Source organism: Callionymus lyra, chromosome 17 (assembly GCF_982586985.1).
Source record: "Callionymus lyra chromosome 17, fCalLyr1.hap1.1, whole genome shotgun sequence".
Classification (NCBI taxonomy): domain Eukaryota; kingdom Metazoa; phylum Chordata; class Actinopteri; order Syngnathiformes; family Callionymidae; genus Callionymus; species Callionymus lyra.
In genome coordinates, this window is record NC_141834.1 from 18,553,367 (window position 1) to 18,568,317 (window position 14,951).

Here is a 14,951-nt window from a genome sequence, read left to right on the forward strand (position 1 = left end):
TGGTCAGAGGCATTAATAAGTGTAATTTACAGTGAAAATAAAGACCCAACTTTATGTGCCTCATATCGACCTATTAGCCTCCTCTAGGAGAGAAATCCTTCCAGGCTGTTGCTCCTAAGCTTTGGAACGATCTTCCTCTCTCTTTGTGCTTGATGGATCTACTGACTCCTTTAAGAAACATATTAAGACGTTTTTATTTGTTCAGGCTTTTCCTTGATTTTCTGGAACTCCTGTTGTATTATCAGTGTTATCTTGCCCTTTAAAGTTTATACATTATTGAGTATTGTTTTGATTGTTTAAGCGCTTTGTGACCCTGGTCTGGAAAAGCGCTATACAAATAAAAATGACTTACTTACTTACTTACTCTGTGTTGATCTTAAAATTCCGACATCTATTATATCAAACAGGATACAGAACTATATTCATAAATGAATAAAGGCAGATCAGACAGGTTTTTATTAAAAACAGACAAGGTACTGACAACATCAGAAAAGCTCTTAACTTGCAGTCAACCGTATAGATAGAGAAACTACGTCAATGTTCCTTAGCCTAGATGCAGAAAAGGCCTTCGACAGGGTTGACATGCTACCGTTGTCATTGTTTGGCAGAATGGAGACCATAAGAATGAACATTCTCCCTCGATTCCTGTTCTTATTTCAATCTCTCCCAATCATTGTCCCAAATAATTTGATCAACAAACTCATATCACAATTTATCTGGCAAAACAAAAGACCAAGAATCAGATTAAAAATATTGATGTCACATAATTTACAAAATTGTGACTTTTTCCGTTACTTGCAGATAAGAAATTATATTACAAAACATAAAGATATGGGGAATATCATGAGGAAAATGACGAGTATTTAGAATTTCTTTTCTCTGGTATACAAATATGTTGTACCGCCAAAGAAACTTGTATCTCAGATCTATAAAAGACTACTGACTGATACAACAGATAACACTCTTCACATTAAAGAGTAATGGGAACTTGAATCGAATACTATTTTGGAAGACCAGATTTGGGGGAATAGGGTTGCAGGCTGCCATAAAGGAATCGGAAGCCAAATATGGAAAAGAATTTGATTGGAAAATAAAAATGAGGTTCTTTCAAACTCTGTTAGTGGCCAGCAAGTTTAAAGATGGCGCCAATTCCTCTGGACCCTCTACTGTATCTTCTGGATGTATCAGAAGAAGATTTGCATAACACAGACCAACTTTATTTACTACATATACTGTTGTTAACTGCAAGACAAATTATCACAATTCACTGGACGAAAATAAACCTGCCAACATTGGATCAATGGAAACAGAAGCTAAAGCATGTTTACCAGATGGAAAAAATGACTGCCCAACTGCAACTTAAAGTCCCTTTGTTTGAAAAAAGATGGGCCCCAGTCATTCAATATTACGGCCAAGAACTGGTTGGTTGGTGAGCAATTACTGTTGTAAAAGCAGTGTAATACAATTGTGATTTGTTTTTGTGGATTTGTTTTACTTCTCTTCCTCCTCACTCTTTCTTTTGTGTCAATTCTGAAGAGGTAAAAGTATATTGAGATGCATCTTCTGAATACAGATACTGTCGAACTGAATGTTTAGCTCTAGCTTAATTTGTCTCAAGGTAAAGGCTGTTGTCGTTTCCTTTTATTTTGTTTGTTTGTTTGTTTTTTTAATTTAATTTTTGGTATTCTTTTTTCTTTTTGATTTGCCTTTGTATTGCTGTGTTTCTTGTATCTACCTGATGGGTGACTTGAATAGGAGTACCTTGTTGTATGTATTCTACATATTAAGGATATGTCATCTATGATTGATGTGAATTGACAATAAACCAGTAAAAAAAAAGAAATGCAATGAGAATGCAAGCAATTGTGGAGTAGTTGGTTCCGGTTGTGTGCGGCGAAGCCAGGACGAGCGGCGCGAAGTTCCTCCCGGCGTCATAGGGGCAGGGGCTGAAGAACGGGAGGATGTCGCCTTTGAATTCACATCTCGTGAAGGAGTAGATCAGACGTAAGGCCTGGGCGTCATAGAAGGACACACGTTTCTTTTCCCGGTCCACGAACACGCCGATTCTTTTCAGTTTGCCCACCAATGGAATGCTGACTGGGTGGATTCCGAGGGCCTGCAGCTTGGTGTTGTCCCTCAATCTGATGACCCAGGTTCCATTCTTGACGCTCGGGGTTACAGAGTTACCTCTACGAATAGACTCCCTGGCGACTCCCAGATCCCAACCGGTCTTCATCTCTGTTGAAACCTCGAAGTAGGATCTCCCGGCAGGAAGAGTGTCCTTCCCCAGGACGTAAGCATAACTGTCGAAGACTGTTGGCAAACCATTGATCAACCAGAGGTTATTGCTTTTGATTCCTTTAGAACACTTCGACATCAGGAGAAGGTTGGATGATGCAGTGGACGGATCGATTTCCACGTCGACCTCGTACTGTTGCTTGATGACGACCATCCTGACGCCCTCGGGAACGCTCTCCAGATCCTGAATAACCCGCATCATCTTCTTGGGTTTCTCCACCAGGACCTTTTGGCAGCAGGTTCTAAAAACGTGTCTGACCTGCTCCATCACCCGGTCTATCAGACAGTTCAGACAGAAGCTTTTTCTCTCGTGGTTGGCGATCTCATTCTGAAGCACCTCCGCTACTTGCCTCTCGTGGAGTTTCTGGAGCAGACTCCCGATGGCTTCCCCTGAGACTTCATTGTCTCCCTCCACTGCTGCTTTCCTCTGATTGGACTTCTCGACATGTAGCTTCAGGGACACTGTATGGTGGGACTTGTGGGCCTTGCACAGTTTACAAAAAGCCTCCATGTCATCCCAGCAAAAAAACTTTAACTTCTTGCCATGTTGTCGACACCAATTCTTGTTCGAGTTCTCCACAAGATCTGTGAGCCGGTGTTGCTTGTGAGGATCCAGGTGTTTTCCACAAAAGGAAGCGTTGCAGTCCAGACAGGTCTTCACCGCCTTGCCCCTAAGACACTTGTCACACAGAACCTCGCCCGGTTCCACCTTCGATTCCTTCGTCTCTTGGGTTTGAATCTTCTTCGCTTTCTCCAAAAGCGTCCTCAACACGTTGTTCACTCTCAGCGTCAGGCCTTTGTTGAACTTCGTGCGACAGGTCGGACAGTCCGCCTTGACCTGGATGTGCCTGGTGATGCAGGATCTGCAGAAGTTGTGGCCGCACGGCGTCGAGACTGGATCGCAGAACTCGGAGAGACAGATGCAACAGATCTCGTCCCCAGACAGGTACAAGTTGGCCTCTGCCATTTTTCTGAGAGAGAGAAGAAGATCTTGTGTTGAGATCATATATGATCTTCACCTTTAGAGATGTGGTTCTCAACTGCTCTGTCAGGACCAGAAAGTAGGAATTTGCTTGGGGAAATAAGGCTTTACACCAAACACTTTACTCTTTTTAACTAGACAGCACTACGCTATTGTCGAGTACTTGACTCTGGTGTTGTAGTATTTACAGACCACATGACTCTTGACGAAGTCTTAACTGATTTATTTTGTTTTGAAACCAAAATATGTCCAAATATCAGCTTTAAAAGCTCCTGGAATCGACTATATCCTCTCGTCATCGCTGGGATATTGCAAAATTGAATTGATCCTTAAGCTGTTGAGGACGTTATAACTGCTGCCATCTGGTTGCAACACAAAAATGATATTTTCTTGTAGGACCTTATTTAACCTGAAATTGACTTTTCAAATTAATGAAAAGGTTCTTTTTTTTCTTGTTCCAGGTTCAACCCAATGTTTTTTCTTCACAAATATTTAATTAAATAAAGTTTTATTTTGTATGTACGAGTAGATGTATGGCACGCTTTTATTGTGAAAATCGAATCTCTTAACAGTGACGCAGCTAGAATTCCTGGCACCAGTTTCCTCGATCCAGTCAAGCAAGTTCTTTGTTTACTTTATATTTCTCTCCTGCTTTATATTTCTTGTGATCAGTATCTTTTCTTTCGTGGAAAAAAAGAATGTGAAAAAATGATTGGAGTTAATTGTTGCATCACCATCTGGATCAGGTCATATTGAGAGGAATTTGTTAAGTCAATTAGGAAAAAAAGAAAGCATGTCTTAATCTAGTGTGTATATGATATATAATTTGTGTTGTTGTTGTGTATTATATATGTATTATTATTACAAGGTAGTTCTGAGTTGCTCAACAAACTCGCTGGAGGAAACTCAGATGTTCTAATGACAAATGAATGCAACAGTTACTTGTGTTCAATAGTTTTTTATGTAGCTTCTTTAAAAACGCTCTTGTTAATGTTTTTATTGTAAAATATAGGCTTAAAACATACACATTTTGGTCAATACGTCATAGTAGACCTCTCTTTCTCTAAGCTAATGATAAAAATAAAAAAACAGCAAATAATTAACTAAATAAACAAACAAATGAAATACATTTCTGAATACAACATGTGTTATTGGAGAATTTTTGCAGCTTAAAAAATATGCAGTCATAAGGAAAGTATATTAAAAACATGTTTGACTCATTACTGTTTTAAACATCCAGATATAAAACAAAACACAAGTGTAAAAATAGTGAAAAAAAAGTAATTTATACCTTGTTTTCTTCTTCTCTGGAAGCAAACGTGTGCGCAGGAAGTGAGCAGAGAAACAAGTGGTTTGTCTAAGTTTAGTTTATCATTCAGTCAAATGTTTTCTCCTCCCTCACCTCTCATGTCGACTCACCTGTTCACCCATCGATGGAATCTCAGTCACATTATATTGTGATTTTATCCATCGAGCTCCACACAAAAGGGTTAAACTCTTACATTGTGTTCATTCCGTTCTATCAATAGAAAGCTGAGGGAGTGACTCAATTTAATTAATCAATTAAATTTAAGTGCATCTTTTCTTCACGAATGTTGACCTGGTTACACCTTTACTTGTTTAATAATTACACAGAAACATTTATTTTTCCTACATGTTTTGACACTGATTTTAATTTTCACCTTCACCAGAGATGTGGTTCTCAACTGCTCTGTCAGGACCAGAAAGTAGGAATTTGCTTGGGGAAATAAGGCTTTACACCAAACACTTTACTCTTTTTAACTAGACAGCACTACGCTATACCGTGATACTGTAGTAACAAGGATATATGTGTAGTATTGTCAAGTACTTGACTCTGGTGTTGCAGAATTTACAGACCACATGACTCTTGACGAAGTCGTAACTGCTTTCATTTGTACTTGTTTAATAATTACACAGAAACATTTAGTTGTTGAATATCAAGTCATTTAACAACATGATCCAAGTACAGAAAACCTTGTGTAACTTTTGGAAAAGAAATGTACAAAGCAATACAAATATTTCTTATGGGAGAGGTTTTATCTCAAAAGAAATACTTAAATTAAGATGTTAAATATTTATATTCATATTTATTTTTCCTACATGTTTTGACACTGATTTTAATTTTCTTATGATTCTTTAATTACTATATACATCAAATTAACTGCATGAAAACATGAATCCTTTCAATATAAAGTAATTTAACAACTTAATCAAAGTAAAGAAAAAACTTTTAAACTTTCATTGAGCAGAAAAAGTTAATTCTCTACTGTAGAAAAAATATAAAAAAAACAATACAATTATTCTAATGGAGATTTCATTTTATCACATTGTAAAGTAATATTAGCATCTGATTATTATTTGTCAGACACCAGACTACAAACGTTTTTTATTTGTATTTTATTTAATACATTTTGGCTAGAAATATTTACATTTAATTTTTTCAATATGTTTTTGTCCCTGATTTGAATGTTCATATATATTTTTATAACTATGTCGATTAAACTAATGGAAAATCGTTTAATTTTCTATCTATGAGTGACTTGAAATATTAAGTATTTGACTATAAAGTAATTTAACAACATGATTCAAGTAAAGAAAAACCTTTTAAACTTTAATCAGGCAGAAATATTCAATTCTCTTCTGTAGAAAAAATATACAAAACAAAACAAATTATTTGTGGGGGAGAGGTTTTATTTCATCCCATTCTCAAATATAATAGAAGTTATATTTTCATCTGACACCAGAAATCAAACGTTTGTATTTGTATTTTATTAAATACATTTTAGAATTATTTGTTATTATTTGATGTAAACTCACGTCACTGATTTAAATGTAAATAATTATTTTTATACCTTTATAGAAATGTTATACTTGTATATGTGTATATATATATATATATATATATATATATATATATATATATATACATATATATATATATATATATATATATATATATATATATACATATATATATATATATATATATATATATATATATATATATGTATATGTATGGATTAGATATAAATAGTTGATATGGTGTCCCTTGTCTGTCTCCCTGTAACCCTTCAAAATGAAGCAAATAATCAGAAAACTTTTATATATATATGTATATATATATATATATATATATATAAAAAATATATGTTATATTTCAATATTTTATGTGTATGTATATATATATACTTTACATACACATTAAAATAAATTATTAATTAAATTGTAATAATAAAAGCAGATGAAAACAAACGATTAAGAGATACAAATTATGTTTTTACTTGTAGTTGTTTTTAGTAAGTTTTTACGTTACTTCATTCTTTCTTTATATACTTCAACTACACGCACACAAAAAAATCACATGTTGTGTTTATAAAACTCGCAATAAGTTTCTGCTTTCGTGCATTATCGTGTAATGTCCAGCAGGGGTCGCCATGACACCGTTTCCAAGTTTCTTTTTCAATGTGTTTCAATGTTTAATTCTTCGGTTGTTATTTGTGGCGGAGGAGGAGGAGGGGGTGTGAGGAGGGACAATTCCAGAATCATTAAAAAAAATGTTTAATTGTGTCCGCGTTTTATAAACATACGGGAATGTTGCACACATGGTAGAGAGAGGAGAAGGAAGGAGAAGAGAAGAGAGGAGAGGAGAGGAGGAGGTTTCTCTGTCTCTCTTTTTTTTTTCTTCCCAAACTATTCTGGAGGCTTTATGAACCTGCACATTCCTGGACGCGCGTAACCGACCCGCAGCATGAACGCGCAGCTTCACGCAGGTATTTAATATTTATATATATTTTTTAAAATAAAATGTAAAAACTGTTTTAGGTAGTATTGGCGACATTATATAGAAGAAGGTAATATTTTCTTGTCGTGCGAGTTAACATCGGTGCTGCGGTTTTTTTTGGCGGTTTTTGGCTCATGATGACGTGTTTGATGTTGGCGGTGATGATGACCGCGGCGGCGACGGCTTGAATGGTGGAGCAGCTCCGACTCAAGACTCCACCCCGCGCGGTCCCGGGTGTGTGTGCGGCGGGCGGAGCGGAGGCTCAGCCTGCGAGAACCTCCCGAAACAAAAACAAAAAAAACTTCCCCGAGAGACCAAAGTCCACCTGGAAAAAAAAATAGAGACTCGAGTTCTCGCGGACGACAATGACGCAAAGATGGCGCTGGAGCTGAAGGAAGTTCCGCCACAGAAAAGTGGCTTCTTGGAGGTTCTGCTGCGGGAGAGCTGGCACAAAGTTTGGGTCCACTTGGGCGAGGAGGTGCTGACGCTGAGCGGCGAGGAGGAGGAGGAGCAGGAGGAGACGGTGGTCCATCCTGGCGGCTCCTACCTGGACAACAACAACGCCAACTCCAACAACGTCCAGCACCTCAGGGTCCAGGAGACCAGGGTCCCGGAGACCATCGCCAACAGGCGGCGCCGCGTCCGGCTGACCAAGCAGGAGTTCGGCGGGCTGGGCATCAGCATCAAGGGGGGCACGGAGAACAAGATGCCCATCCTGGTCAGCAAGATCTTCAAGGGACTCGCCGCGGACCAGACGCAGGCGCTCTACGTGGGCGACGCCATCCTGTCCGTGAACGGCATGAACCTGCGGGACTCGACCCACGACCAGGCGGTGCAGGCGCTCAAGAGAGCCGGGAAAGAGGTGACCCTGGAAGGTAAGGACCAGAAGAAGACCCCCCCCCCCACCAGCACCTACCTCCAAAAAGTTGATTTTAGTTATTCTGCGGATTTTTTGTATTCCAAAAATTCCAAATTGTCTTGCTTGGGACCTTGGCTCCTGCAGGGGTTTTGACGGATGTGAGGTAAAGAAACAGGGTCTCTGTAAAAGCGGGAACATCGAAGCATCCTGGGGTGTCATGTGAGAGTGGGATGGGTATTAATTGAGATTAAATTTCCAATAAATTATACTTTTCTTTTATTATGAATTTTGGTATCAGCGGTTGGAGTGATGTAAAATATTGTTATATATCGCAATATATTTATTTCCAATGATACCATCGATGTTCAACAGCTGTTGTGTTCTCAGTTTTATCTTGACCTTTAAAGTATATTCTTTATTGAATATTGTTTTAAATTGTTTAAGCGCTTTGTGACCCTGGTCTGGAAAAGCGCTATATAAATAAAAATTACTTACTTACTTACTTACTTACTTACTTACTTACTTACTTAACTTTATTTTTTTAAGTTTGCAGTTCTTTATGGTATTTATTTATTATACTTTGTAGAAAATAAAACTTAATTTTACACTCAATAGGCAAATATTACCAATGATTGTTCGTTTTTGTGTTGCAATAAAACGTCCGGCCGCTAGATGGCTGCAGTAAAAAAAGGCTTTTATTTTGAAGGGAACATACCCTTTTTTATCTAAGTTCCTGGACAACTATTGATACACAATACTGTTACTGTATCGATATTCAACAGAACTATATTGAGTTGTTTTTTTTATGCTTTCAACTCACATTTCGATTTTAAAATAATTGATTTACGGTTTCTATTCCAATTAAGTGTGTATAAATGTTTTTAAATTTCAAATTAACATGCGAATACATGTGTGTTCATTTTTTTATTGCAATTAAACTTCCAGCAAATCATTACGTATGTGATTCTGCACTTAAAGAATAACCTAGCGATAACTGAGGACGAGAGGATACAGTCACTCCAGCAGCTTTTAAAGCTGATGTTTGGACATATTTTGGTTTGAAAACAAATGAAAGTAGTTACGACTTTAATAGTCATGTGGTCTGTAAATACTGCAACACCAGAGTCAAGTACTCGACAATAATACACATGTATCCGATTATATCTCACATTATATCACAATATATTGCCAGAAAAGAACATTAGAAAGAAGTAAGATTTATAGTAATGGTGACATTGAAACATGCACTATATATTTGATCCTTTTTTTTTTTTTAAATACACTTTTTTTTTTAATACTTTCCAGAACTAATAAACTGCTTGAATGTAATATCCACCTTCATTCAAGACGATTTCATCTTTTATTGATACTTCCATCAAACCTTGAGCTTCCTTCAAAGTCAATATGACCTCAGGCTGTGATCGAAATCATAGATTGTGTTGCTGAAGCCTCACCAGGATTGAAACCTTCATCCCGGATACAGGAAAAAATCCCAAAGAACTCCCGGTGAATCACTTTAAAGGCATATAGGGGGAACCTCAGAATCCCAGTGGATTCAGCAACTAGTCCCAACTTGGATCACAGATCTGCTGAGTCGGATTCGCTTTTGAAGATTAGTTCCTGAGAGAAAATGTGTAAAGATGATTAAAACCACGCTGTGTTTCCTAAAATCTAATTCTAAATAATTTAAAGTAACTTCAAATTTCCATTAAGTGTGGGCTTCGGGCCTCGTTCCTCTCATTACCTGCATTTATCTAACCCTCCCGAGGTCAGGTTCTAGCATCAGAAAACATGAACCAGAACCCACTAGAGGAGTTTTCTACTTCATAACAAGAGTTTGGACACTGTTTGTCGGGCAAATAGCATGTCAAATATTTAAACGTATATATGTGTTTGGTGAAGGAGAGTAAAGATGTATTTTTCTTCTTTCAACACGGCTTTAGATCGTTATATCATTTTCATCGATTACTACAAAAACCTTGAGAACATGAACTGTTCTTGACTGTAGATTGTATATGCAGCGTTTCTGTGTCAATACTGTTTATAAAACATACAACTTTTCACACTTATGTACTTATGTAACTTCAGTCAAGTGCTTGTTATCCACCCACTGTAGCAGCTTTCAGTGCTAATTCCATGCAGGTCTTTATTTACTTATTGTTTATTTACATGTTGAATATTAAATTATTAAAATAACTCAATATAAGTAGAAAATGCTGTAAATGCCCAACTATTGTTAGAGGTGTGTATTGGCAAGATTCTGGCGATAGGATCACGATACAGGGGCAACAATTAGATATGTAGGATATATTTGTAGTATTGTGGAGTACTTGACTCTGGTGTTGCAGAATTTACAGACCACATGACTCTTGACGAAGTCGTAACAGCTTTCATTTGTTTTAAAACCAAAAAAAAGTGTCCATAAAAGCCGCTGGAAAGCGACTGTATCCTCTCGTCCTCAGCAGTCATCGTCGGAGATCTTTCAGGGATGTAATATTTCCTCTGGCTGCGGAGGACGTGACGACATCTAGTGACCAGAACTTTAATTGCAACACAAAAATGAACAAACATGGATTATTTGAAAGAATATTTCAATGTTAATTGCAAGTAAGTAAGTAATGGTTATTTCTAAAGCGCCTTTCTAGACAAATCATTTTATTTTATACACACTTTATTGGAAATTAGACCGTAAAACTGATGATTCATTCATTTTCTACCGCTTTATCCCTTATGGGGGTCGCAGGGAGACTGGAGTCTATCCCTGTTTCATTGGGGGGCGAGAGGCAGGGGACACCCTGGACAGTACACCAGTCTGTCGCAGGACACACAAAGACAGACAACCATTCACACATACATTCATACCTATGGAGGATTTCCTCAAGTTCTCAATCAACCTCTGTATGTTTTTGGACTGTAGGAGGAAACCGGAGTGCCTGGAGTAAACCCATGCAACGTTTGAAAGCAAAATATTAATAATACAGTTCTGAAGAATACCATACAAGATTGTGGATAAAAAAAACACTTGTATTTAAGTGTATACCAATTTTCTTGTGTTATCTTAACGTTGGGCAGAGTGAGTCAGAACCAGCTTCAGTGTTGTTCTTGCTGCTCCATAACCCAAGCTGAGCAAAGTACCCCCCCCAGCCCATCCTCCTTCGCTCTCCACCACACAAACATGAAGCCGATCCATCCCAGGGGTTCGTCTTTCCTGCCAAAGAAACTGCTAAAAGTACGGCGGGATGAGAAGCAGGGGGTGAATGGAATTGTTTAGTGTCAAGAGGAAAACACTAAACGCTGCTGATTAAGACGCTTTGAGGGTTTTAACTAAGTCGTAATAAGCCATGTTTTGGTCGATGCTTATGGATGCATTTGTGGCGATGATGGATTAGCGGCAGGTTTTTTTTGGGTATAAACATGCCGTTGTGGGAGTTTGTGTGTGTGTCGCACACCTGTGTATTTGTGTAGCCTTTTCTGTCCACGAGCAAGAAACCAGGAGTTCTGCTGACCCTTGCACTCACCACGCCGTCTGAATTCCAGAAGAAACTAAATAGGAAATTGTCTGCAGCTTCTAAAAGATATTTTACGATTGATTATCATTGATTTCCTTTGTTATTTTTTATTTTATTACCTCCGCCAAAGAGTTGAAGGAAAAGAAATGTTGCTGGTCTTTCTGGAATACCATCTGGATCCACCTTTTTTCAAAAGGATTTTGATTTCCTATCAGCAAAGTTCTCGGGAAGTCAACTCACTGACTATCAAATCACACGTGACATAATTTTATAACCCTGATAAGATGCGTCTCTATTTGCTCCCTCTTTGACGTGCTTTTATTTTGAAATCAGCAGTCACTGGTTTTTGGCGGAGAAGCTCATTAACTGTGTCATTCTTTGATTTTGTACAGTTTTGACTTCTTTGTCTTTAAATGATGTACAAATTAATATATTGTATACATTTTAAATCCGTATCTAGTCACTAGGAATATCTTAATTGAAAATCAGTCATGAATGTGTGTAGTAAAAAAGTGTGTTAAAATGCTACGCTAGCAATACTTTCCACCAGGCCTGCTCTCTCTTCTTTACCTCCCTCAAATTCTCAGTGTTGACCCCAAAAAATATCGCTTGTATTTTTCTAGACACACACATTTTTTATGCATGGTTGCATTGTTGCTCATCTTAGTCATGGTGAACTGAATTATTTATGAAGCTTTCTGTGACATTATTTTCAGGTTATTTAAATTCATAAAATCACATTATTAAACTAATTATCTCTAGACTTTAACGTTCTTTTTCACACAGGTGTTCCACTTGAGCTTTTTTTTTTTAGAAACGAAGTAAACAAAACTGCTGCATCGTCAGACTCTTAACTTAAAATCACTTTTATTCAGGGTTAATTAGACTTTTTGAACAACAATAACCTTTTAAATGGTATTGCTCCACTTTCCAGATGCACTTTAGATTATTACACATTAATGAGGGTTAATTAGACAATGACTGTTGTGTGGCGAATATATATAAATATATATATATTTCACCGCCACATCGGTCATTAAGATTAACACCAGATTTTTCCCTCCTGAGGAATACGGTCGTTATGTTTCTGTTAATGAGTGAGTCAATCTTCTGCATTATTCATCGGCCAGAATTAAATATTTATTTTTCTATTGCTTTATTCGACTCGTCAGAAGTTGTTTTGCTGCACTTAATGAGTTAGAAGTTAGACGGTGCCTTATTTTAACTTTGACACACACACAAAAATCATTACAATTATGGAAGTATGTTTTTTTATTGGAATGTCATTTCTTTAGGTATTTGAATTGGACTATTCTAAACATTTAGTTTGAGTTTAATGTCCTTATTCCATTAGTTGAAAAAATACAGTATATTCTGTGAATGTTATATTGTTAAATAAGTTGCCTTGTTGGTTAATAGTGCCACGTATATTTTTATATTACATTTAAAAGGCTAAAATGTGTTTTCAAAGTATTGTCATTAGAATATCTTACTCCATTTGTTTAAAAAAAACAACAAAGAGAAGCGAAAACCAAACTATTATTTAATTAAATAGAAACAAATTCAATACTTTAAAATGGAAATGATTGAAATCACTTATTTAAAATAACAAACTATAAAACTACAAAATTTCTATAAAAAGTTTCAAATGTGAAACAATTATAAAATTATGAAATAATAATTGTATATTCCGATGGCACTGATATAAAGTGTAAGTAAGTATATAAAGGTTATTTGTAAAGATCTTTCTAGACCAGGGTCACAAAGCGCTTTAACAATCAAAAAGAATACACAGTTAAAATATATACTTCAAAAGCTCAAGACAACATAAGACAAACACAGGAGTCTCAGAAAATCAGGGAAAAGCACCAAAAAAAATGTCTTCAGATGTTTCTTGAAGGAGTCAGTAGATCATCAAACAGAGATATGGTTCCAAAGCTTAGGAGCAACAGTCTGGAAGGATTTCTCTCCTCTGGTCTGGAAGCGTGTTCAGGAACCATCAGGAGATTCTGATCCACAGACCTCAGAGCCCGAGCTGGGGTGTAAGTCTGGATCAGATCACTGATGGAAGGTCTGACCATGAATAGATCTGAAAGTAAGAACCAGAATTTTAAAGTTGATCCTGAAAGAAACTGGCAGCCAGTGAAGAGTTTTAAGGATTGGAGAAATGTGAGTTCTTCTACTAGAGCGGCTCAGAATTCTCTATGCAGAGTTTTGCATCAGCTGCAGGCGAGCCAGATCCTCGGTGTATCCACATAATAATCTTTCTGTCAGAGGTTTGTGATGAATTACAGTAAAATGAAGAAGTGTCTAATAATTCTGAATAAGACGACAAAAAGATAGTTTGAGCTCAAAAGACTCAAGGTTAGTCTTGGCAGCAGAAGTGTGTGTGTGTGTGTGTGGGGGGGGGGGGGGTTTCTCAACCCAATTAGTGGGCTTTTTTAGCCAGTGGGGGAAAAAAAATGAAACCACATACATCTAATTTCTACCCTCTTATTCGGAGAGGGGCCTACAGCTGCTTCTAAAAACCACCCACTGAGCACCTTCGTCTAATTATGCAGGTTGTTTCGAACTGTACTTTTCGTAGAGAAGAAGATTTTCTCGGTGGAATGAATTGTTTTCCTTTCTTCTGCCTCAAAATAATTCCCTTTACAATGGATGTCCCTTTACAGTGATACGGCATCTTCAATCCATCCATCATGCGTTTCAAGGCTGTAATCTGACGGCGGCGGCGGCGGCTGTGTGGGTTATTCTTCTTCACAATCGGATCACACGCACGGCACTTTTACATCATCTTTGCTTTCAGGTGGCAGCCTGTCACGTCTCCTCCACAGGTCGGGCGTTTGGCTTGTTATTCACGCCGTTTGTCAGACGGCGCTTTTACAAAAGGCCATCGGCTAGATGCCAATTACACCCGGAGCGTACGGTGCCAATTAAACCTTCAGGGCAATTTTCAGACAAACATTCAGGACACAAGTGGAACATTGCATGAGCAACCGCTTTGTGTCCCATTTTCTAGATCTGTCTTTACCTTTTTGTTTTTTAATTTGTTTTCAAATGTCACGGAGAAACCTGAGCAGCTGCGAACTTTACGGGGTTAAATGATTCAGAAAGAAGCTAATAATTAAACAAAGATTCTTGCTAGTAGCGCAAGTACCTAATAAAAAATTATAATGAATAAAGTTTAAAGTTTTAGTTTATTCTTTTGCAAAATGAAGCATTTTAAGAAAGGAAATTATTTTCTGTAAAATGTATATATATATACAGTATATATATATATATACATTGGCGCTTATAATGGCACCCACCTCACTTATACTGCCAACAAAGCAGTGAACTCCCATGATGCCTTTCACCGCTTAAGTAGTTTCAATACTGTAAATTTAAATTCTACGTTCCTGTGTTGCAAGTGATCGACGGCTGTGATTAGTCGGCTGGGCGGCCAAGCATCACCAGAGCTATTCAGGTCACCGTTACTGAGGTTGTCGAGAGACTATTTTT

At 37.3% G+C, this 14,951-nt stretch overlaps 2 protein-coding genes across 3 annotated transcripts in view; one reads left to right on the forward strand and one right to left on the reverse strand.

The window, feature by feature from the left end:
• Positions 1-1,798: 1,798 nt before the first annotated feature.
• Positions 1,799-3,265, reverse strand: LOC148062868 (E3 ubiquitin-protein ligase TRIM21-like). Its single transcript, XM_087812384.1, has one exon. It carries the CDS (start codon positions 3,263-3,265, stop codon positions 1,799-1,801), a length of 1,467 nt encoding a protein of 488 aa, XP_087668510.1.
• Positions 3,266-7,283: 4,018 nt separating this feature from the next.
• The window catches only part of sntb1 (syntrophin, basic 1), a 45,806-nt gene continuing 38,138 nt past the window's right edge, over positions 7,284-14,951 (forward strand). For both annotated transcript variants that reach the window (XM_087813187.1, XM_087813188.1), the window contains exon 1: positions 7,284-7,957. In XM_087813187.1, the coding sequence (XP_087669313.1) occupies positions 7,459-7,957 (499 nt within the window). In that variant the 5' untranslated portion in view covers positions 7,284-7,458. The remainder of the gene's footprint in view (positions 7,958-14,951) is intronic.

Bases quoted from the DNA above. Each gene is read 5' to 3' on its own strand.
- LOC148062868 (XM_087812384.1), bottom strand. From the start codon at position 3,265: ATGGCAGAGGCCAACTTGTACCTGTCTGGGGACGAGATCTGTTGCATC.